Below are 27,250 nucleotides of genomic sequence, written 5' to 3' on the forward strand. Positions count from 1 at the left end.
TCTGTTTATAATTTCAGAAAAAATATATTACTTTTTATTTATTCTTTTAAAAATAGTGTATTGGGAATAAGTTTCAGAGATGCAGCATAATAAATCAACATAGATATATTAATAAATAATATTATATTAAAAACACTTTTAATAAAAAAAATAAATTATTCCCAAATATTTCTCTTTTTATAATTTTTATATCTAATAAACTGATAATTATAAAAATAATATGGGTAAAGTTAATATAATCATCAAATAGATAGCATCATATTATTACTCATAAATAGTTATGTTTTCCATCCTAACAATTAAAAAAAAGAAAAAAATTCCTAAATTTAAGATACATTTTTAAATTACAAATAAAAACAAAAATCCATACGAAAATTAACATTATTACTTTTTCTTTGTTTTAACAAATATATCAGTGACAATATTTATAAAGACTCATATTTAATTTCTTTTTGGTTCTACACAATTGTTCATCTCACTTTTTTATGTTCAATTAATATTTTTATATAATATGTATCACAAATTATTTTAAATATTCACAATAATATACTCATATTTTATAAAATAAATTATGTAATACAATTTCATTTTATAGGAAAGGCGTTCTAATAATATATTTATAAATAAATCTTTACAATTTTAGCAACATTCATTTTTTCTTAACTTTTATTTAAAAATACAAATCCATGTTCGTTTATATTATTTATATTTTTTCATATATTAGTAAATCATATATAAATATCTTCATTTCCTTTATAATATTTAATTGTCTCCTCATACAATATATTCACAATATGTGAATTATGTTATTATATATATATACATATATATATGAATTTTACATGTTTTTAATATTGTTTATTTTATATATAATAAAAAATATTATTAATGCTTAATACATATTAATAAAATAAATATTAAATAATATTATATTTCCAAAAATTATTTTCATAGTCATAAGCTATATTGAAATATCCCGACAAAAAGTAAAACATTTAATTAAATGTTCAAATTTTATGCAATGTAGAATATCTCTTATATGCTTATAAGCTCAATTTATTTGTGTATGTCTATATATTTAGCTTTACAAAAAGGAAAAACTTTTTAAAATTTCCCCCTTTCTCATATTTTTAATAAAAAATATTTCCTTTACTATTTCTAAAAATTTCTCATTTTTCAGTAAATATACATAATCTTTACTTACGTACAGTAAAATAGGATTAATTAAATAATGAACTATATATAGATGCATTATACAAAATAACAATAGTTTTTGTGTGAAATTTAAAATTATTAAATATAAATATTATAAACTTAAAAACAATACATCCGCAGAAGTTGGCTATACTTAAAAGCTGACAATGAGGTATAGGAATATCCTGAATTTCAATGAACAACATTTTCTATAAAATTTTTACTCGAGAAGTTATAACCAGCAGAATCGCATTCGGATGTCACCTAATAAAAATTTATCTAAAAATTTCCAGTAATTACCTTAACATTTATTGTATTATTTTATATATTTTTTTATTTTCCCAAACTACAAATTATTTCAATTAAAAACAATGATAAAGTTGTATAAATTCTTTGATAAATTATTATTATTAATTACAACATTAATTGTATTATATTTACATATATATATTTTTTAATAATATTTTACTTTATCTGGAAAACGATGTTGTCTTCAATAAAAAAAAATATAAAATTTTTTAAATATTTAGATGAACGAAATAATCAATCAACTAGTCATTGTTCGGAAAATTTTCAGATACATATAAGCGTTAGAACGTACTATATAGCACATCGTACTACAAATAATTCTAATTTATAACTTTTCAATTATAATAATCATTAGAAATATAAAATAAAAACCCTATATATTAAATGTATTGTATTTTAAAAAAAATACAAAAAAACGAAAATTACTGAATAAATGTATATAATAATAATGCAAAATTATAAGATACACCTGAGTATGATTCTAATATAATTACAAAATATACTTATATAAATACCTACGTTTACTATTTTAGTGAGGAAAAAAAAAAACATTAAAATTATATAATAATACTTGTGTGGAAATTTTTTTTTATCACTAAGAAAAAAGACTTATGGTTTAAATATAATTTGTTATTAATTACTTAATAATATTAATGTTGTTACTTAAGCTTAACATAGTTAAGATAATTGATATTTATTAGGACAAATTAATCTATATAATTTATGTAAGGACAACTAAATAAATATATATGTATAACACTATCATTAGGTACGATCAAAAAAAATAATTCTATGTATTGTCTAATAAAGTGTAATAATAAAAATATGTTATACATTGAAGTAGAACTAATAAAAATATAATAATATGTATAGAATGTTAACTAAATAGACATTTATGTGATAAAATATTCAAACAATTTTTGAATTATCAGAGCTAGAGTTATAAATTTTCGAATTAAACATATTATATAGAGAACGAAATTATGCAATCCAATAGGATTAAACAATATTAATTAAATATAACAATAATATTACATATTTTACATTACTATAACATGTATAAATATAATTTATTTCATATTCAATATAATCAATAGAAAAACAAGATTATTTTATAGTATTTATCAACTCTATATTTATTTATATAACTAAAAGTATGTATATAAAATAATAATATATTTATAATCAAAAAACAATTTTCATTTAATGTTGAAGATATTTTATTCTTTAAGTACACATTCCGTATTATATTGTATAGGTAATTATTAAATCATTTACGAAATAGTATAAACTACAAATTTAAATATGTAAGTTCATTATTCTAATAATAAGTACTATAGTTCTTACTTTGGACATACATACATTTAAAATAAAAAAAAAAAAAATATGATTTTTTATTTAAACAACTATATTTTCTTAAACATAAATACATTTAATTATATATATTTTTTTTTTTTTTCGTTACTTTATATCCTTGCAGTATTTCTATTAATTTATAATATGTTAAAAATTTACATATTGAACATATCAGTTTTAATATTATATGTTATATAATTAATAAATAAACAATATATTTATTTACTATTAAAAAACATTCAATAAATCACATGAATTATTATTTATTTTGTATCACTTTTAAGTAAATGTAACTCTTAATTTGCAATGTCAATATATGTTTTTCTTAATATATTAAAACAAAAAATAAAAAGTATATGAAAAAAAAAAAAAAAAGAATTTCACACGTATACATAAGTTCTATATAAATAAAATAAAATGAATAAAATACTTTATGTGAATACAATATAAAACACTTTTTCTCCTTTTTTTTCTCTTGAATTTTAATTTTATCAAATATAATTCCTTCCACAAAATTGTTTTTAACTTATTTTTAAAAAATATTTCTTTTGATTTCATGGATTTCATTTTCTGAGAATCTTCCTATTAAATTAAAAAATAAAAAATTATTTAGCAAAAATTAAATAAATATATTAAATAGAAAAAGAAACTTAAAATAATAATATCATTTTATAATTAGAAAAACGAAAAAATAAAATAAATAATGTAAAAAAATAAGAGAAAAATATTAAAAGGAAAAATGTATGTTATAAAATCATATTATTTTATTTATGTCATTTTACTTACTAAGTCCCATCATAAATGTGTTATTGAAATCTTCATAAAACAAAATATAATATGAATACGTGTTTTTTAATTTTAATGTGCTTTTTATTGGTATATTATTAGTTTATTTGTCTATATATATGAATATACAACCGTTTTAAGGATTAAATGGACAATATTGTTAAATTCTTATACAGTCCAAATATTTGTTATATTCTTAAATAAATAAGTTAAAACTACGTATGAGTTATATAATTATATTTCGTAAACAATGTTTTTATAATTTATATCGACTTGTACCTAAAATTAATAATATATATAAGTTAAACATACGTAATATATTATAATTTTTTTAAGTAAATATATAGCCTTTCTTACCCATTAATAATATTTATCAAAAGTATTTTTGAAGAATATTACAAGATAATTAGTGTATAATCTCTGTAAAAAATTTTACTATTCATCATTTAACAATAGATTTAAATTAAATTGTTCTAATTGTATTTCTCACATATATCTTAATGCAAATTTTACTCCTAGAATTTTATCCTCTTTTATAACCTTAATGAAATATTTTATCTATATACACTATTTATATTTTTTTATTTCGAAATAAGTTGCATGTTATTGAATTATAGTTTTTTTACAACTTTATACTCTTAAAATTAAATAAATTCCATTTTATTAATTTTAATTTATTAATATGTTTTAATAACTATTTTAAATAAAGCTCTTTATAATTTTTTTTTTAATTATATATATTTTTTTGTTTTTCAGTATATACTACAAAAATATACTTGTTTAAAAAAAATATAAAGCTATTTTATATTGAGATAATAAAAAACAAATAATATAAATCATAAATCAAACATTTACTAATTATTATCAAAAATATATATATATTTAAAGCCTTAATTATTGCAAATGTTTTATCTATATTAAAAAATTCATTATAAGAAAAACTAAAAATATGCTTATGTTTTTTACAAAAGCTATTATTTTTTCCATTTTATTATGGACATGGAATATCTCGACGAGATGCTATAATCGCTATATATAAATTATCTTTGTTCTTTGTTTTTTATTTTCTTATAAAAAAAATTTATTTTATTAAAATAATATGTAAATATAATTTTTTGGATATTGGATATGCATCCCTATTTTTAGTTATCCATCTATTGTAAATCATGGGATAAAGAAAACAACCAAAATAATACATTTAAAATAAGATTATAAGATTACTATGTAGTAAAACAAAAGGGGAAGAAGAACGAAACACGAAATATTAAAAAAAGAATTAAATGAATTACTATGAGAAAGTGTTGATTTTTATGTAGAAAGACTAAATTCATTAGAGAAAGATGATGAATTTAGAAAAAGATTTATTGATTTAATGCAACGTAACATTTTTGAACAATAATTTAATGATTTAATGAAATATACAAAATTTTCGAAGCATAATTCACTCAATTTTAAATATAATTTAAAAAAAATATATAATTTAAAACATGATAATGCTGAAAAACATAAAAACTCACATACATTTATAAAAAAAGTAGACTCAAAGAATAAATAAGATTTATTCAAGAATAGCTCACGTAATAATCATCATTCCTTTAAATAACAAGATATAGATAAAAATCTTTTATATTTAAGAAAAAAATATCAAGTATATTTTTTAGTTAAGTCAAACAAAAAATTGCTTAAAAAAATATAATTATTGTTTACTATAATTGTGTTATGTACTTCTATTACACTATTAATCTACTATCTGCCAACAACTCTTGGGATAGAAATTTCTAGTTTATCTTCATGTTCAAATTAGATATGCGTCTTATTTAAAATGACGTATATAATATTATTTAACAAATAAAACTAAAGCTAATGATAAATATGAACAAAATATTAATTACAAAAAATTAAACTTATATATTTTTATGCTTATTACAGTATTTCGATATTACATAAAATTTTGTACATTTAATAGTAAAAAGATATATCCCCATAATACAAATATATAATATATGAATTATTTACTTTTTCACATTTTATATTCAAATTTCTTCTATAATAAACTCTATATATCATCTAATATAAGCAATTCATTTATATTTTAATTACTAGTTTAAATTATTAAATTTTTACAATTTATATAAATATATATGTTCTATCAATATATATGTATTTTTCTTAATTATATTTGCCTAAAAATAAATGAATATTTATAAGTTTAAAAATTATGGCATTGTGCAATTAAATAAATTACATTAAATTACGCATTATTCTTCGAAAAAATACGTTTTCCTTTTTCCCCTTAATTAGCAATATTAAGTTTTAAATTATAATATTTATTAGTAAATTAGTTAAATAAAATATAATTAATTAAGAACTACATTTATTTATACCATACTAAGTTATATATTTCTTTTTTCTTCTTCATATTTTATATTAACATTTCGTGTTTACTGAATAATAAACACCTTATTGTTGTTAATTTTCAACTCTTATATTAATTACTTGTAGGCACCAATATTTTTAAATTTTATTATCATACTATAAATAATGAGAAAAACTTTTATTATTACTTCATCAGAAAAAGTCATTTATAACTTTTTGTTGATATAATTTTTGTATCTACTATTTTTTTGCATTCTTATATAATATAAAATTTTTAACATCTATTCTTTTAACTTTTTTATTTATAAATATCCGAAATACTAATTGAATTACATTAAATATATATACTTCAATTTATTTGAAGCAATAATTAAATCCCAAACTTCGTATGAGATTTTTCTTTATCATAATATGCGTAGGAAAATTGAATAACAAATCCATGTAAGAACAATACAAATATGAAATTTTAATTATTTCCTTAATTTGCTAATAATTTTAATATATGGTTGTTTATTAAAATTTATATATATATTAATGCTCCTTTAATAAATGTAGTTTATATATTTTGTATTGCTTTATTACATTTAATGAATATATGTACCTTATATTATTATGTCATTTTTATAAAATTTTTATTGTATAGAATATAGTCCTTGTGACAATATATATAATATGATGTTTGATAACTTTTTAACAGTATTAGTTTATAAAAACTATTATTTAGTATTTAATAATATTTCTTGTATCAATAATATTTTTCCATATAACACTAATCCAGAATAGTCTTATATTTTATATACTCCTATTAGCTATATATATATATAAACCATAATTCATCTAGTACAATAATATAATTACTTTCTCATATATAAATGAATTACTTGAACAAATCAAAAATGAAAATATATTTAAATAAAATAAAATTAAATAATGTAATATAAAGTGTATAAATTATATTTTAATTTAAACTGTAACTTTAATAAATAATACTTGCATGTTATCAATTTTTGTTTTCTTTTGCCTTTAATTTTATATTATTACACATTTGATAATATTTCATAATATATAAATTTCTCTTCAACATTTATAGTAAAAATAATAAATATTAAAAAGATTTATTTTAATATATTATTTCAAAGGATATAAATTTATATTATAATCATTCAACTTACTAATTTGTTCTCACATAAAAAAACTTTGCTTTTTTCTATATTATCATAAATATTACAATTAATTATGTACTAAAAACAAATATATTAAAAAAAAAAAAAAAATTTTATCTAGTACACATTTGTTTGTACTAGCGTAGAAGCAAAATTATATATAATATTTTTATTATAATAATAAAGAATGCAATACATTAATATGTGTAATTCAAAATAAAAATAAATAGAATAGTTATTCTTAATTTATTGATGTTCATCTGTTTTTTTTGTATATAAAAGTAGCAATTATCACTCTTTTGTTATTAATTAAATATTAATTAAGCCTTGCTTTATATTATAACGGGTACTCTGTAAATTAAATGAACATGAAAATATTTATTAGGTATAACTGAACAATGAAAAACTTTTTGTTGCATCTCTCACTATGATTATAACAACTACCCCTTCATTATATGTATACCAATATTTGTCAATACAGAAATGGATTATTAATATATAAAATATTTATTAATAATTTATCTTATAAGTATAATACATTTTACGGATATTATTAAATTAAAAAAGATAAAATAAAAATTAATTTGTAACATTTTACTAAATATTTTTATTACTTTTTTTTATCTTTACATTTAAATATTCATTAAATATATAAAATTTTAATTTTATAATATTATAGTAATCAACCATACATTTGTATATTATTATATAAATACGTTTTACACAAAGAGAATGCAATTTCTAGCTATATTACTCTAAATCTTAATATAAATATTTTCAATTATTTTAGAATTTCCAAGTTAATAATTTTCTATTTTATAATAATAGAATTTTCCATCATACCCTAGTTTGTTCATTACATAACGTGCGAATATCAGTTTTATGTAAATAAAACAATTCATTATTAACTTTAGAACACTAACAAAGTGCATGCATGAGATTAATAGAAGTAAATATGCCGTATTAATATATAAACTATGATATTTAAAATAGAAATATAATTTTTTATATTTATATATTTTAAATACTTTTTAAAGCATTTAAATACAAAAGAAAATATTTAACGGTATAAAAGTGTAACAGGGATTTAGTTTTATATTTTTATTTTAATTTCTTATTTTTGAAAATCTATTTCTCCTTAATATATTCACAATATCATAAATGTAAAAATAAATATTTACTCATACTTATGTGGTTATACAACGAACAATCATTTATTTTTGCTTCCTTTATTATTAATAGCACCTTTACATATATATAATTTAGTTTATAAAATATTCAAAATTTTAAACATATATTAAAAAGTTTTTTTTAGTAAATTCGCATTATAAAATATTTTCTATGGTTCCATTTATAATAGATATTACATTAATTTTATTATCTCAAAAACAATATAATACCTTTTTTCTGATTTATTATATACAATAAAAGACATTTATAATTAATTTAAATCAAAACATATATTTTATTAATTATATCACGAAACAAACAATTTGAGTTTTATAAACTTAAAAATAATGAAAACAAAACAAGTACAATTTTTAAGATAATAACTTAATTTTTCTTTATAATTTAAGAAAATAATAATAACTTCACTTTTTTTTACATGAATTCGTTAGAGTATACATATGTTTCATATAAAAATATCCATAATTATTCATATGCATTTTATACGGAAATATTGAATTACGTTCAAACAATTCACAAAAAGACAAGTTTAAAAAGTAAAACAATCATATTTACTCAGTATTAAGAATATACCTTTTTATATTTCATATCAGGGTAATTTGTATATAGATGATATTATACAAATTAAGTAATTCTATATACATCTCATATTTATGTTTGAAATCTTTTAGGATCTTACATATTTTATTTCACCATATTAAACGTTTTTCATACCCTGGTTATTAACTAATTAATAACATATTTTGGAATTTCTTAACTTTAATATTTTATATTTTACATATTTGTTCATAATATATTTAAAACCTAATATAATTAAGATAGGTGTACATACTAGTAATATAGGCTATCCAGCAGAAGCATATGAAAATGGTACTACTATTAAATAAATTATTTTATAAGTAGTTCCCCCAAAAAAAGTACAAAATATACTAATAAAATCAGTGCTTCCGATAAAACTAATGAGAAAAGAGAAGATACTAATGTTATCTTTACAAATAACTTTATACTTTTTCTCGTATCATTAATATCAAAGTTACTCATAATTTCATCCATAGAATCTAATGGGCTAAATAGTTTCTTTTCAAAGACTAAATAAATACTAATAAATAAAAGATAACTTTTTTGCTTATACGTCTTAACCCATTTTCTCCTATATAATGCTCTTTCTTTTAATTCTGTTTTATCTGATACATGAGTATTTTGATTCACAAATATATCTTCCTCTTCATCTAGTAAATTGATATTCCTCTAGTTACATGATATATCTTCAATTTATTTTATATATTCTAAATACTCTGAAATTACCCTATTAGTTCTAAAAGATATACTACTGTATAAGTTATGCTTTCTACAAAATTGTTTACTATATATATTTTAAATAATAGGAAAAAAAAAGTAAGAATTTGTTATTTTCAAGAGTGTATGTATTTTACACTAAGAAAATATAGCTTTAAAAATAAATAGAGTAACAAAAAAAAAAATTAAAAAAAATAATGGAATATTATGATAATGGCACATTGATATTATAAATAAATATCCATATAAAAAGTGTAAAAGCAAAAATTATATTAAAAATGAAATATTTAAAATTTTTTTTCATTGTATTTTTCTTAAATATTATTATGTGTTAAAAAATAAAAATATTAATATTATAAAACCAAAAAATAATAAAAGAAATAGTTTAAAATACTATTTTTGGTATATTCATTTAATTTAAATAAAATTAATTTATATTGATATAACTTATATTATTTGTTGTAAAAGCAATATAACTCTAAAGCTGATTTAGCGCATATACTATATAGGGCTAATTTAAAAAAAACAAATTATTGTGTAAACGCTTGAAATAAAAATAAATAATGATGTTTCTTGTTTTTTTTAATTAATTATCTAATAATTAAAGAAAATTTCTTTTTATTATTCATATAGAAGAAATAATAATAAAATCAAATCAAAAATTATTTAATCAGCTATAAATAATTTTTATTAATTTAAAATAAATCATAAAAACTAGAAATTCTTGTTAATGCATATTCAGAAGCTAACTGTAAATTTATATTTGCGTTCAAATAATTGTTCTAATTTTATACAAGTTTTTTTGTAGCATTTAGTGATGTAGTTAAATAATTTTAATAAGTGAGATAAAAAAAATATTGGTAAAAAATATGATGTTGTAAAAAATATTTCTTGTTACATAAAATATATATTAGTATCTATCAAAAAAAAAAAAAACATCTTCTATTATAAAGTAATATATATTAACAAAAATTACGTTTAGATAAAAATATGTGAATATGTATATTTTTAAAAGTTCTATAATAATGAGAATTATATTTTTGTATAAAATTTTCTTAATATAATAATTTTTACCTAAGCACAAATAATATTTAATGTTATTTAATGTAACGTTTTAAAATACTTCAAATTAAAATTTTTGTACATTTTTAAAAGGTAAATATATATATGTTTAAAATATATTAATAAAACAAAAAGAAAATTAAGAAAAAAATAAATTTATGTCAAAAACCATTATATGAAATCCTGTAATTTCACATTTATTTATAGATACATAAAATTATAAACAAAAATTATCGCAGAGCATGAAGCATAGAAATATATAAAAGTATAATGAAAAAAGAATTATGAATATTGAACATTTAATAATTTTTATGATGTAAAAATACTGAAACAATTTACAATATACTAATTTTTTAAAACACATTTTTCTAATATGATATATAAACAATTAATATTTCTATATTATATAAAAACTTCTTATAACAAGAAAATTATTTTACATTGTATTATTCTTATTCTCATTAAAATACATTTCTTAATTATTATAAATTATAATATGAAAAAATATTATACTTTTAAAAAAAAAAAATAAAAAAAATCATAGTTATATATGAAATATTTTGAATAACTATACCAACTTACAAATATTTACGTAAATGTATATTCATTATATTACATTATTATTATATATTTCAATGTTCGTAATGAGACTTTTATAATTTTACGCATGTATCATTATATCGAAATATATTTAAGCAAATAAGCAAACTTTTTTACATATAAAAATTTGTAAAAGAAATAACAATGTATAACTTATTTAATAACATAAAATACAGTAACTTATAAATTTCCTTTAACGCAATGAAGTTAATAAGTTTATTTGTTCACATTTTAAAGTAATCTTAATAATATTTATTTTTCTTAAGCTTTTTGTTTCATATTTTTTTATATATACGAAATATTTTCTTGATTTATTTTTATAATTTCTTGGATAATAAATATATAAATATATTTTTGTTATTAATTTATTTGATCATAAATACTTATGTAATTTTTATAAAGGGGAATTTAGTCAGTGTTCACATATGCGTAATAATATAAATATAACACTTCGTATCGTTGTCTTTATAGATAACTATAATAATTAACAAAAACAATAATATCTTATATAAAAATATTATTAAAGCTAAATGCTGATTAATAAATAATGAATATTTCATATAAACATCTTGAATCTTGAAACTATGTTGTGAGATATATATAGAAAAAACGAACATTTCTTTTATTTTTATATTATTAAAACAGTAAACGCATAAATATGAAAGAAGTAGAAATGTCCACTATAAGCTATAGGCATTTTTATATATCCTTATAATGATATTAAAATATTACCTAATATATTTATGGAAACTATAAAAAGTTTTAAAGACATATAAACAAATACTCAAGCATTGTTAAAGTATTGTAAATATTAATTATATTTTTTAGTAAGTTCTAAAATTATATAAATTTGTCTATATACATAAGTCCTTAGATATTTACTATTAGGATAGAAAAAAGAAATTATATCTGCATATTGTCAGTAAATATTTCATTAAATTTATTTTCTGAACCACAAATATATTAAGAACGATATACAGGATATATATGTTTGTAAATTTTCAATATAAAATATATTAAATAATTTATTCAAAATATAATTAACTCTACAATTTGTAACAATAATAAAATTATATATTAAATTAATACTTCATTAAATTATAAAAACATTGTTTTACATAGTTAACTATTATATATAATCTACAATTATAAAGTATTTGTTTCCAACTATATTGGTAAATTCACAATTATACAAAAATAAAAAAATACATAACCATAAGTAGAATTTTTCGGTAAATGTGAATTATAAAACAACTTATAAATAGTTTTTATACAATGAATAATAAGTTTTTTTAAGCAAATATATATATTTATATCAATATAAAAACAAAATCCTCACTTTGTTCTATTAAATAAAAAAAAAGACACATTTATTCTTATTTTAAAACTAAGAACTATCATATTAAATTTATGTAAACAAATAACCGTTTTTACCTAGAATAATATGAAAATTGAGACCATCAATTTTTATTTCAATTACAAATTATAACACCTTAATGAAATTCCACGAACTATACTATTATATATTAATTTTAATGAACAAATATATACAATTGATAAGAATCTATTTAAATACATAAGTATAAGTATCAATCCCTAAGACTTAATATAATTGAAGCAATACTCGAAAACTCATATTGAAAAACACTAAAACATTGAAATTCACAAAAATACTAATACAGTATTTATTTATTCTTATGTATCAAAAATACTAACTACGTACACTTACATTTATATGATTTAAGCAATCATTTACAAGTTTATTAAGTATATAACTATACTAAATTTATTTATTCATATTAATTCGTATTTCACAGAAAGAAAAATATTTCGTTTATCCATTCTAACATTTCTTCTTCACAATTCTTTTATGTTTTCTAAACTTCATATAAGTAAAAGAAAGATATATTATCAACATGACAATTAATGTACTTAAAAATACAAGAAATGATATTTTATATTCAGATATTAAAGTTATTAAATTAACTTCGCCATTACTAGGATTACTATTATATAAATTTTTACTTTGATTAAAAAAACAACCAATTGTACCTCCTAATGATGCTAATAATACGAACGAGAGTACTAAAGTAAGTAAAAACATTTTGTGTCCAAACTTTTCACACACTAATTTTCGGTATGCCTTATTTCTTAATAACGGTTTTTTTTTTATAATAAAATCTATGTAATCAAGTTGCTTGAAAAATTTTCTTTCAAAAGGGGATAATTTTTTTTTTCCATATATTAACTTCTTTTGCACTTTATATTTTTTATTGAATTCTTCATATAATGAACTTCTCCTTGATTGTATGTTTGTTTGTTTGTTTTTCCTTCTGTTGTTGGATATAGCTTTTCCATCATTCTCTTCATCTTTGTGTATCTGTTGTTCTGGCTCTACAATATTTGAATTATTTATTTCATCACATCCTCTTAATATTCTAAAATTACTTATATATAATTTTATATCATATTTTTTCTGTCCATACAATATATGAATTGTTCTCTAATAAAATAGGAAATATTTATTATTTTAACGATTAAATAACCACATTCTCGAAATTCGAGTTGATGAAATTAAAAACCTGTTAAATAAAAAACACAAATGTTTTTAAATAATAATATCATACCTCTTCATTGTAAAAATGATATATCCAAGTTAAAAGGATAAGAAACCCAATTTTCATAAAATAGATGGACTTAATTTTATATTCCATAATATATAATTTTAAAATTGTACTATGTTCTACAAGAAAGAATACGACAATACTATAATATTTTTTTAATTATAAATAATAATATATTTTTTGTATTAATTTTTTATTTAGTTATAAAAATATAATATAACATATATATAATTAAAATGTTTTATTCAATAGACATAAAGAAGAGAAACATTAAAAATATATTATATAATTTTTATTTTAATGTTATGTATAAAAAGTTAATTTTAATAAAATTTGTATTTATTCATAAATACTCAAAATATACAATTTAACTTTTTAATATAATACAGAAATTAAATAATTTTATTTTTATTGTATTTCATAATATAAAGGATAAATGGATATCTTAATATTTATAAATATTCAAATAATATAAAATATAGATTATATATTAACCATTATTCTATACGACTAAGATGCGATATCTAATTTATATCCTTTTTTTCCATTAATAATTCAAATTTTGTAAATATTATGTTTTAAAAAAATATTATTGCAATAATATGCTAATGGTAATAATATATAAAAATAATAATATTTTATACAACTTTTTCTGCTCTAACATTTATAGTATTCCTTTATTTTCTACATATACTATATGTATCTTTTCATTTCCATAATATATTTAAATGATCTAACGTATAAAATACTGCTTAATCTATTAAATTATAATATATGTTTTAAATGACTGAAAGTACTAATTTGTTATTATTGTAAAATGAGTTTTGAAAATTATATTTTTAGTTAAATTAATACATACAATTTCTAAATAAACATTTTCAAAATTGTTAACACAGTTTTCATTTTATTTTTAATTAAATATATATATTTAGAAGAAATATTTATATAATAAGAAGAACAAAAAAAAATAGTAATATTTTATTATACCAATGATCTAAAAATTATAAAATATATAAAATAAAAAGAGACCTTATATTTTCTTATGCTTATTACGTAGTATATAGTATTCTATATGAGAGAGGTTTAATTGTTATTACGTAAAAAATAAACTATTTTTTTTTTAAATTATCATTCTAATAACTTTATGCACATAAATACTTATAATTATTCAAATTTAAATAATTAATTAGAATTCTCTTTTAATAACTAGTAATTGTATATTTTACGACAAAAACTATATTGAAAATTTTATACTCAAAATATATTCACAATAATTACTATTAAGAATGAAAGTAAGATTGTATAATTATAGGGTTAATACAAATATTTCAAAATAACTCAATAACGAACACCTATATAAAAAACCTAAATCATTGATATATTTATAATACATGTAATATTTACAAACTATTGAACATATATATTAACGATGTATCGTTTTCATAGTTATATTAACAATTATGTGCTATTCTAAAAATATCAATTCTTGTAAAAACTCATCATATCGTAATTATAAATCATAATAAAAAGTTAAGTATAATGTTATAGCGCCCTTTATATACACAAATGTTCACATATTAATCAAAATTAAAGAATAGTTTTTTTTTGCAAATTGTAGTATATTCGTTATCTTTATTTTAAAAATGTAAAAATAAAAAAGAAAAATGCAAATGAAATATATGTTATATAATAATAACCATACAGAAAAAATATAGTTCTCTTACAACTATTAACAATTATATTGTAGTGATACATTTTTTCTTATTAATTTCATTTCTTATATATTGAGAATTAGTTTTCAATTCATATACATAATGTATTTTGTGAAAGCATAGTTGTATAACAAGTGAATGAGTATAAAAACTAAACGAATAAGGACTTTTTTTCTTTTATTATAAAATCTTTTTTATATTACATATAGGATTATTTCATATAATATTTATGTATATTTTTTCAATCATAATAAATACATTTTGTATTATTAATGAATTTAAATCTATTTAGTAAAAATATCACTAGAAATACCATTTTTTTATATATTAAAGAAGTATTTTCATAATACTTAATTTCTTATATAATCTGATAGTGTAACATTTGTAAATATAAAAAAAAAAAAATTTATAAAGAATATATTATTTAAAATATAATTATTTAATAAAAGAAAAATTGCAAATAAAAAAAAAATAATAATATAAAAAAAAATATAAAAAAAATGGGCATATAAGATAAAGTAAAAGAATGTAATTACTACTTTTAATGTTCAAAAAAGCAAATGCATATGATATATATTAAACAAAATTAAATTTTTTGTATTACATATTAATATTTAACAATACTTTTATATAAATCAATGATAAGCAAAAATATGTTTTCCATAACTTTTTGATTCGTAATTATCTTTATATTATAATTTCTGTAGGTTCATATTAAGTTCCTTTATAAGCATTTTTTTTTATTTTATTTACTTTTTTCTTAAATGATTAAATTTAATTTTTTTTTTTTTAATATTGAACTTTTAAATAATAAAAATTTATTTATTTAACAATTTTTAATAGAATTTCAATTAATATTTTATTCATAATAATAAACATTAAAATTAATAAGATGTAATTTTTTAAGGACAATGGTTTTAATTTCTTTATATGATATTTATTTTTTCATGATGCTTTTTCTTTGACACAAATAATTATATTAATATTTTTAATTATGAATTTTTATTAATTTTTTTTTTTACAAATATAATATATTATTCCAATAATTAACGTAAAATAACAATAATAATATATTTGAATTATATTTTTAATGTGCAACTTTTCATTTGTATGTATTTAATAAATATATTATACTTTACAATAATAAGGTTATTCATATACTTTGTTTTATATATTTAAAATAAGAGTTGCACCAATGGAATATTATTTTATGCAAAAAATTATGTAAAATAATAATACACTTATTTTGTAGAAAAATCATTATATTTCTTTATAGATGTTAAAATTATTTTTAGGCATTAATTGATATTAATAAATATTTTGTTTATAAAAATTTATTAATCTATGAATCGCCGTGCTATGAAGTTTACATTTTAAGATATGCAGAAAATATATACACTAAATTACTGGCTTTATATGAAATAAACAAATTTAGAACTTCAAATTCATTTTTATGTTAAATATAACTGTAATATATTTTTTATATTAAAAGCTTTAAAAAGACATAAAATTAAATCGTTATACTATTTCATAAGTACAATTAATGCCAATAAAAAATATTTTACCAATATATCGCTGCATCTCATAACGTATTACAGCTCTAAATTATTCATAAATATCAAAACAAAATTTATTTTTTTTACATGTATAATATGGTAATATTGTCTTTTAAAATCATAATAATGTAAAAAAAAAAAACTTATACAAAAAGAAAGTATTGCACAATAAATTAAAGTAATAATATTACTAAAAAAAATACAAAAACTTACATGTAAACAAGCAAAATGAATTCACAAGATAAATATATAATTTTTAATTATATATCTTGTTTTTCTGTTTTTCTATCTTTATTGTCATTGAATATAAATATTTATTAATATATTTCTGTATAATTTTTATATATTTATTATAAGTTCATATTTTTCATAACAATAAAAAATATAGCTCATTCTACTTATTTGCTATGTTCAATATCCTTTTGTTATAATTCACATCAATACGTTCTGAGGCCCTCTCTGACAATCATTTTATTTGTTAATTAATGGAAATTATATTTATATCTTCTTTTCCTTTTTTTAATTGCACATATACAAGATCCATCGGAAATAAACTATTCAACAAATGAAATAAGTATACATATATAATAAAATCATTTTAAAATTAAAGAATTTTAAGGAAAACACATTATAAATGGAAACTTTTAATGTATACAAAATACAGGATAAAGTTTAGAATTTATTTTAAAATAAAGAAATAAAAAAGAATTATTTCCATTACTAAAGTAATTATAATGGTAATATGAACAAAATTAATATGCAATATATTAGATATTTTATCTTTAGTAGAGAGAACTTGCCATTTGAACTTTTAATATAAAAAACCACTTCTTGGCTAGTCTTTCCAATCTGCACATATATTCAATGTCCTAATAATAATGAATTAATTTGGGCCTATTCTATTACTCTTCCATTTTCTTCTTATTTTTTTTTAAATAATTCTTCTAATTTTTCAGTGAACCATACCACCTCACTGTACAATTTCTAAATTCAATAGTTCCTTTCCTTTTCGAAGTAATCCGATTTATACTATATTTCCATATATTTGAAAATCTTTCGTTTATCATCATTCATCTTTTAAGATTGACAAAACCTTCCTTTTTTAACAAATTTCCATTTAATTTTATCACTTGTGTCTTTATAGAAAGATAACATTTTAGTTATTTCTTTAAGAATCCTTTGATATACCTAATTATAGTTGTTACACTTTAAGTTTTTGCCAAATCATTACTACGTTTTGTGATACGAACTAGTTATGAACCTATCTAAAAATCCCCTTTTTCTACATTGTTTCCAGATGCAACCTCATTATATGAACCTTAATGTAAATTTGGATTAATCAACATGAATAGCTGATATAATTATATAATGAGGTATTGGCATTATCCATATTATAACATCTACCATAACTGACTTCAAAAATTCTGGTACCGAAAATTTAGAATTTAATTTTTTTTTTCTGCGGTTTCATCCTCATTAGTACCTAATATTTTATTACAATATTCTTCACACATAAATGTTAATACAGATATATTCTTAACTGAATTAATTTTATCATTAAAATGTATATCAGAATGCTGAATAAACTTTATTTCATATCCCGAATACACATCTTTCTCTATTGCGCATAAATCGTTGATAATATTACGGCTTACTTCCAGTTTATTAATTCTATCACCCTTACAAGTTGTTTTGCTATTAAAATTCTTATTATATTTTAAATACTAATTCATATATTTATCATCTATGTATATATTTAATTGTGTAATATCACTGTAAAGAAAATTATAGCGACGATAATATACATCTGATATTTTATTAATTTTAGGCTTCATATTAGTAAATTCTCTTAGAACATAATTGGCATTCATTATTTTTTATTATCTTCTTTATTTCGTAATATATGCAATATTTATAATTCGTGCAATGTTCATAATATACTTTATCTATTATATAATATATTTCTTTTTTAGTTCCTATAATTTTTTTACAGTGTTTTTTATTTTGATTTTTATAAGGTTCTTTCAATCATTTTAATATATATAAATAAAAAGTGTGATTGTACAACCTAACAACTTGTTTGAAAATCTCGTATATATCATATTACCCTGATTCATTTAAAAATGTATTCTGGCAATTTAACATGAATGTGAGTTACGTTTTACCTTTAAACTATTAATGTTTTAACGGTTATTATTGTCATGTACACAAACATTTATTTCAAAAAATAAGAAAACATACATAATACTGTTCTTCTATTTATTAATGTTATGACCACATTATTAATGTGTTAGATGTATGAAATAATGTATGAGGTTATTTAAGATTTCATCATGAAAACAATCAATATCAGTAATATATTTTGTTTAGTTTTATAGTAATTTCTTTTGATATATAATATTATTCATACTAAATGATTTCACATAATTTTATAATTTTTTTAAATACAGTATTAATAAAAAAATTAATATTTTTAATTAGGAAAAAAATAATACGTTTTATAATTCAATATTAAATTATACAACAAAAAAGGTTCAAAAGTATTTATAAATTTTAATTTTTTTATATACTGAATTTTTCTTACCGTAATTACGTTTTCAGAAAATTATATTTTTAATATATATAAAAATAAAAACCCTAATACATAACGGAATATTCAGTTAGTTCCGCTTTCTATTCTATTGACACAATGTTTATAATTAAATGTAATTTTAATAAAAAATTATATATATTTTTTTATCATGCATATTTACATGACATTTAATATCAAAACTATTATAATATAATAATATTATTTGTATTCCCCTTATAAATTACGAAAAATAATAGTTTATTGAATTAAGCAGTTATAATTATTTAACATAATGCAATATTCGAATAAATGATTATAAATTATTACAAAGTAATAAATATATTAATTTAAAAGTAACTTCTATAAATTAAATATTTATTATAACACATTATATTTTAATTTTAATTGATTTACTAAAAATCAACCACATCCAAAAAATGGAAATAAAAAATTTTTTATATTGCGCTTTTTCCAATTATTGTAAAATTGATTTAGCTTTTTTTTAACGATTTTCTACGTTTGTTTTAAATGTATTTAATTTTATGGTAAATTTATTTATAACATTAAAATGTAATAATACTTCTTTATTTATATATAATATTAAATACGACTAAGCGTAATATAATTTACAAATATATTATAAATGGCAAAAAAAAAAATTTATTATTATTTTTTGAGTATCTTGAAGCATATGTTATTATGTAATATAACTAATGTGGCATAGAATAGAGATAAATATGAAATAATTGAAATATACAAAATTTAAAAATATGATCATAATAAATTTCAAAATTATATTACTATATATGGAAAGTAAAATACGTATCATAAATATGATTTTTAACAGCATGTATATCATTTAAATTATAATGATAAATTTTAGTTGATATATTAATCAATATTTTTATTATTGTACAGGTACAAAATAATTTCAATAGCATAATTTATTATAGACTTTAGAACTATTGTAAAAAAATTTTTTGGTGTTTTATTCTAAATATATAATTATAATATATTTACGTTATAAAAATAACTTTTTATTAAATAGATATATGACAAATATATATATTTATAATATAATAAGTCAAATATAATAAAAATGAAACTAAATATTTGAATATTCCTATGTAATATAATACAGTAAATTAATTTATTAGTTTATAATTACACAATATGGTATATCTGTAGAAAAATACATTTATTATTAACAGTATTTTTTTTTGAAGATTAATATATTTAATTTATCACAGATATTTTATAGTTATATATTATATTTACATTTTAATTTCAGTAATAACCATAAATTATATTTTTTAACGAGCATATATATTATTATAACGTATAATAAAAATGAACTGAAATAATTTTGAAAGATATTATTTTAAGATTGTAAACAGTTCATCATTAAAAAACAGAAAAATATATACTTTTTAAAAAGATAATATTTATCTATTTATATCATTTTACAAGATAAAAGATGTTTCCTATATAGATATTCCTATATAACGTTCAATTGATATGAAAATTTACTAAAATTAATTTTCTGTTTATTTATAAAATATAAATAAATTACATAATCCTTATATAAATTAATATAAAAGGAAAATGTATTTTCTTCACTAATATTTTTAATTACGATAAGGTAATCCTGTTTGTGAGTTAATTATATTTACGCTTGAACGAGTATATTTTAAACTGTAGAAACTATACTTCAGTTTTAATAAAAACTAATGTGGAGCTTTTGTTATGGAATATTTTTTAAATTCAATGCATAACATAAATGAATGCATAGTATATCAACACATACAGTATCATTTCAATATTTATGAAAAGATTAACTTGATATGAATTTAATTTTTGTTATTTAATTCACATATACTTAGGTACAATGGCATTCGTGAGTTCAGGGGAAAATGTAAAATTTATTATTTAGTTATAATAATTATATATATTATTATATTGAAGAGTTCATTTTTCATAAATGATATAAAAATCTATTTCATAAAAATATTATTTTGTGTATTTATATATAATTATTATATTTTTTTTATTTTTAGGAAAATTCTGTGACATTATATCTTAAATATAGACAAGAATTTAATGCTGTTTTATCAGATATTAGGAATGATCACAGATAAGGCGGTGAAAATCCTGGAATAAAATGTAATAAAATTGCGCAAGGTGATTTTATTGAACCATGCCAAAATATTGGTAGATATTTAATTGAAATAAAGGAACTTCATAAATCTGATAACCTGGGTCGTTGTAATTACTTGAATTATAGGATAAATTCAGATGTAAATTATAGTAAGAATCCCGGCTGGTTTGAGAAGTATAATATTTTCTCTTCCCAATTAGATAATATATGTGAGAATTATATAAAAAAAATTGAACCTGATATTTTGGAGAAACTTAAAGGATTATACAGTTTATACGAAGATTTTAACAGTTTTAAAGTTCAAAATAATCAAATCAAAGGTGGTAGTTGTGATAAAATTAAAGATTGTCATAAATTTTATGTTGATAATTACAAGGATTGCGTAGGAAAAGAAAGAAACCCTTTTTGCAAAGAGTTAAACAATTTTAAGAAAGCATATGAAAATAAAATGCGAGATGTAACTGCTTGTGTTAATGTACCACAATTCTTACCACCTGAAAAAAAGGATTACGTATTTGTTTCCAGTTTGACAACAGCTATCGTATTACTAGCAACTTTCACTTTATTTATTTTATATAAGGTTAATAAAAAATTATACTTAATATTGCGAATACCGTAGCGCGATTAGTTCAATTCATTTTCGCCAAAATATTACCAATACAAAATAATTATAACTTTATATACATATGTATATTTTTTTAATATAGTTTACTCCAATGAAATCGTGGTTATATAATCATTTGCAAAAAAAAAAAATAATGCAACTTAAAGACGTTGAAGAAAAAACGAGAGAATCCTTACAAAACATATATAAAGAAGTGAATAGAAATTATTTAGGAAGTTTTCATAACATAGCCTATTAACCTCAAGGAGTTATTTAATACAAATATTACAATATATATTATTTGCATTAAAAAATCAAAACTTCATTAGCATAAAGCTATATGTAAGTGGGTAATTCATTAGCAAATAAGACAAAGAAAAAATAAAGACATGAGTGCGTGTGTATAAATATTACAAAAATAATCATATAAAAATTACTCCAAAAATATTAACAAATATTCAATAGTACTGAATATGTCAATAGAAGAAAAACCCCTTATGCTTTAGACTTTTTTTGAAATATGCAATAAATAATTTTAAAACGTAAATACTTAACATAGAATTATGAATAAATGCTTCTGTTCTTACGTAATAATATGAAGTAACTATTATTAACTAAATATTAAAAAATATGGGATGAAAATGTAAAAAGCAATGTAAAACAAAAGCATTAAAAACAGAATAATTTTATTATATAAATAAAAAAAAGTAAAACTTAAAAAAAAACCGTTCTTCTGAATGTAAATAAATATATATTATTTTTCTTTTTAACTAACTTTATTTTAAATTGATATTACTATTTGTTTCATTTTAGTTATGAGATTTTGAAAATTTAACCCAATGAACAATTTTAAAATTTCTGCCTTTATCTGATAGATATTCTAAGCGACATGGAACTACGGAGTTTTAAACAGAATGATAGTGTAGAAGAATTCTACGATTCCTCAAATTTAAAAGGTTGGACTACAAACCAATAGTTAATAATAGATAAATATATACTTTTGAATTACTATTCTTAATTTATCACCTCCTATAATACTCATTTATATATATAACATCTAAGGAGAATAAATAATTAGATATACGATAGATAAAAATAATATGTGAAATTACTTCATAAATATAAAATTTTTACCAAGTTATATTATAATATAAGAGAAAAGTATTTATACATCTATATTTCATTTTAGTTTATTTTATATAAAATGAAAAAATACATACAATATTCCCACAAATGTAATATTAATGCACGAAATAGTGTAAAAGAATCAAAAAAAAAAAAAATGAAAGGTAATTCCTCTTTTATTAATATTTCTTCCATAAGTCCAATTTTATAGTTTCCATGGAATTCTCTATGTTTACAATGTTAAATATTTAATATGTAGTAAATATGAATTCCCTTATTTTATCATGAAAAATTTTCATAAGACTTTTTAATTTGTTAATTAGAAATTTCAGAATACAGCCTCATTTTAATTGTTCCATATAATTATATATCCTTTTGATTTTACTGTATAAATAAATTTTCATTATTCAATAGTTATGAGCGTTTTTGTATTATAATTAAGACTAAATTAAAAATAATTAAACAAAAACTAAGTAACATTTATATTAAATAACATGAATGAAATATTAATAACTTTATATGAAATGCCTAAATGAAAGAATTTTTATAATAAATAGTTACCCAACTTTAATTTTCAAGAAATTTCTTTATAGTAACAATAAATTTAATGGGCAATAGAGTTCCCATCATATGGTTTATACTGCCAATAAACATAAAGATATCATTACTTTTGCTACATTTTTCTAATCATTGTTTTTAATTTACATTAATAATTTGTTAAATTATATATAGTCATTGTTAAATGCATAATAAGGTACATAATTAAAAAAAAATAAAATCAATAAAACAATATTTCTTTACGAATTTATTTATGTAATTCAAACCTGAAACATTTTAAGAGTTTTAATCTATAAAAAATTACTTACATATTTTTTCTGAAAAGGTAAATTAATCTCAGTAATATAAATATTCTTCCATTTATATTTAAATATATGAGATTTAATTAAAATAATATTTTTAAAATTAAAATTTTATATCTTTTAACGTATTTAATATATATATTAAAAAAGAAATATTTTGTTTTCTCTAGTCCTTGAATTTTATTTTTTTCTTTTACAAAAAAGATTAATTTAATATTTAATAATATATATAAGTCAATAAAATAAAATGAAATTGTAATAGCAGAAAAATTATAATATTAGATTTAAATCTTAGACTTGGAGCCATACTTAATAATGATATTATTTTATTATACATTTATAATTCTCCACGTATACGATGAAGAACAAAAAAGAAAGATGTATATTAGAAAGTTTCTAATAATAAATAAATTTTATAATAAATTTGTAGTAGAAATTATTTATATAATAACTATTCTTTTTTTCGATAAGTAATATATATATAAATTCAACATAATATATACACTTCGATTCATTAATTAAAAGAAAAGACATTTATATTTAATATAAATATAATCACATATTTATTTTTTATTATGTTTACAAATAATCACGTAAACCTTGTATAACTTAAACAATAATATAGATGTATTTTTCCTTCAAAATATATATTATAACACTTCATTAAAATTATATTAATTTTATGTTACATATATACGTTTTTTGTAGGTATCTATTTAATTATATAAATATATAAATTAAGCAATAAAATTTAATTATAAATGCACATTTATATGAAATACAAAATGAAAAACCTCATAACATTCAAATTAAAAAAATGAACATAATTTATTACATTTCCAAACAGGAATGATAACCCATAAAAATATTCACCCAAAAAATTAGTGTATCCATAGATATTATTATTAAGAATATATCTCTTTGTATATTACGTACATTACTTCATATTAATAACTTCATTAGAAAAAATATATAATCATTGTTATACATTTTACTCTTTCATCAACATAATTTTTTGATATTTTTCTTTATTTCCTAATATCTTAAAAATTACAAATGTAACAATAATAGATAATATAAGGAAAAATAGCAAATATAATACTAAATATAAATTATATAATTCAAGGTTATTTGATTCTAGTATTTCATTAATAAGATTCCATAATATTCAGAATAGTCCCTTATCTCTAAGCCACTCCTCAGTGATTTTCAATAATCCTTTACCATGTAAAATGGGTAATCCCTTTCCAAACAAGGTAAAAATAAAAAATATAGCAACTCCAAATCCGTAAATTCTAAACTTTATTTTTTTTAAAGATATATCACCAATTCTTCTTTTTTTTTCAAAAAAATGATCATAATTTTTTTTTTTGATTCATTTTTTTTCAAAATGAAAATGCTTTCCATCAAATATTCCATTAACATAAACGATAACTTCTGTATAGTATTGGGACTTATTTAACAAACTTCTATTAAATTGTTCATTTTTTCTTTTATCCCATATTTCATTATTAGTTATATTTGTTTTTTTGAATTCTCCATTATTTATTATATTATCTTTTAACTCTAAATTATTTGAATTCGTATGCTGTTTGTACTTTGCTAGTAATCGATCATTTTTTGTATTGGATATTTTACCAAGCCTCAAGTCCTCATTAGTATATATGTTAAGGGTGCTCTAAAATAAAAGAAAAAATATATATGTGACGTTTTGTAGAATTTAAAATCTAGTGAAATAAAAAATGTTATTAATAAATATAAAATGCTAACAATAAAAACAACACAAATATTCTTAAATAATATTATCATACTATATTATTGTTAAAATAACGTATCTATATTAAAAATATAAACGCATAAATTTTAATAAGTAATTTTAACTTAATTTTTAGTCCCATGATATGTATCATTAATATTCTGATTTAGATATTAAAAAAAATATAATAATTTTATAATATAATTGCAAATATAATTTGCTATTTTTTTTTAAAGCTTCTTTCTTATTGCTACGTGTATACTTTATAAAAAATATATAAAAATAATGAATATTATATTTACAAAAAGAAATAATAGAAAAATTATAGTACAAATATTTTATGTTAAAGCTGTTAAAAAAAAATAAACGTTTATTTAAATAAAATAGCTTCAATATACTCATAAATATTCAAAATATATTATTTATTTACTTAACATAATGCATCGATTAAATAATTTTTTTTTTAATCCTTTTTCAAAAGAAAATAAAAAGAAAATTATATATTCCTTTAAAATTTAGTAATATTGAGTTTATATAGAATATATAGGAGGTACAGAATGTATATAATACATTTCTCAAGATATTAAAACATGAAATACTAATTTAAGGGATGTTATCCCATTAATAAAGCTAATATTATAAACATTATATTTTAGAAGGACATGCTAATATTCTTAAAAACATTAATAATATAATTAACATAATTGTTATAATAATTAATAAAAAAATAACATTATATATTACGATAATTATAACAGATAATTTAGTTACTTCTTAAGAACGTACATTACTTTATAGAATATACTGTTATTAAAAAAATATAATGAATTTTGTACTATATAATTGATGAGAAAATATGTATTTTAATGGAAAACAATGACTAATTTTTTATTATTGTAAAATAATTTTTAATAATTATTATTCTTAATTAAGCTTAATCTATATCATTATTT

At 18.0% G+C, this 27,250-nt stretch overlaps 1 protein-coding gene and 3 pseudogenes across 4 annotated transcripts; 2 read left to right on the forward strand and 2 right to left on the reverse strand.

Moving 5' to 3' along the window:
• Positions 1 to 4,791: 4,791 nt before the first annotated feature.
• On the forward strand, positions 4,792 to 5,395 carry PmUG01_00071900 (annotated as a pseudogene). Its single transcript is given in 3 exon segments — positions 4,792 to 4,851; positions 4,866 to 4,892; positions 4,907 to 5,395. Coding segments are annotated over 3 exon segments (576 nt in total).
• A 7,778-nt stretch (positions 5,396 to 13,173) lies between these two features.
• PmUG01_00072000 (Plasmodium exported protein, unknown function) lies at positions 13,174 to 14,044 on the reverse strand (the record flags this gene model as incomplete). The annotated part of the gene is made up of 2 exons (XM_029006144.1): positions 13,174 to 13,833; positions 13,958 to 14,044. The coding sequence occupies 2 exons, from the start codon at positions 14,042 to 14,044 to the stop codon at positions 13,174 to 13,176; spliced, it is 747 nt and encodes a 248-aa protein (XP_028859221.1).
• A 7,638-nt stretch (positions 14,045 to 21,682) lies between these two features.
• On the forward strand, positions 21,683 to 22,815 carry PmUG01_00072100 (annotated as a pseudogene). Its single transcript has 3 exons — positions 21,683 to 21,709; positions 21,852 to 22,532; positions 22,660 to 22,815. Coding segments are annotated over exons 1-3 (864 nt in total).
• A 2,717-nt stretch (positions 22,816 to 25,532) lies between these two features.
• On the reverse strand, positions 25,533 to 26,439 carry PmUG01_00072200 (annotated as a pseudogene). The gene is made up of 2 exons: positions 26,353 to 26,439; positions 25,533 to 26,219 (listed from the first exon to the last, which is right to left on the reverse strand). Coding segments are annotated over exons 1-2 (774 nt in total).
• Positions 26,440 to 27,250: the final 811 nt, after the last annotated feature.

Source organism: Plasmodium malariae, assembly GCF_900090045.1.
Source record: "Plasmodium malariae genome assembly, contig: PmUG01_00_42, whole genome shotgun sequence".
Taxonomy (NCBI): Eukaryota; Apicomplexa; class Aconoidasida; order Haemosporida; family Plasmodiidae; genus Plasmodium; species Plasmodium malariae.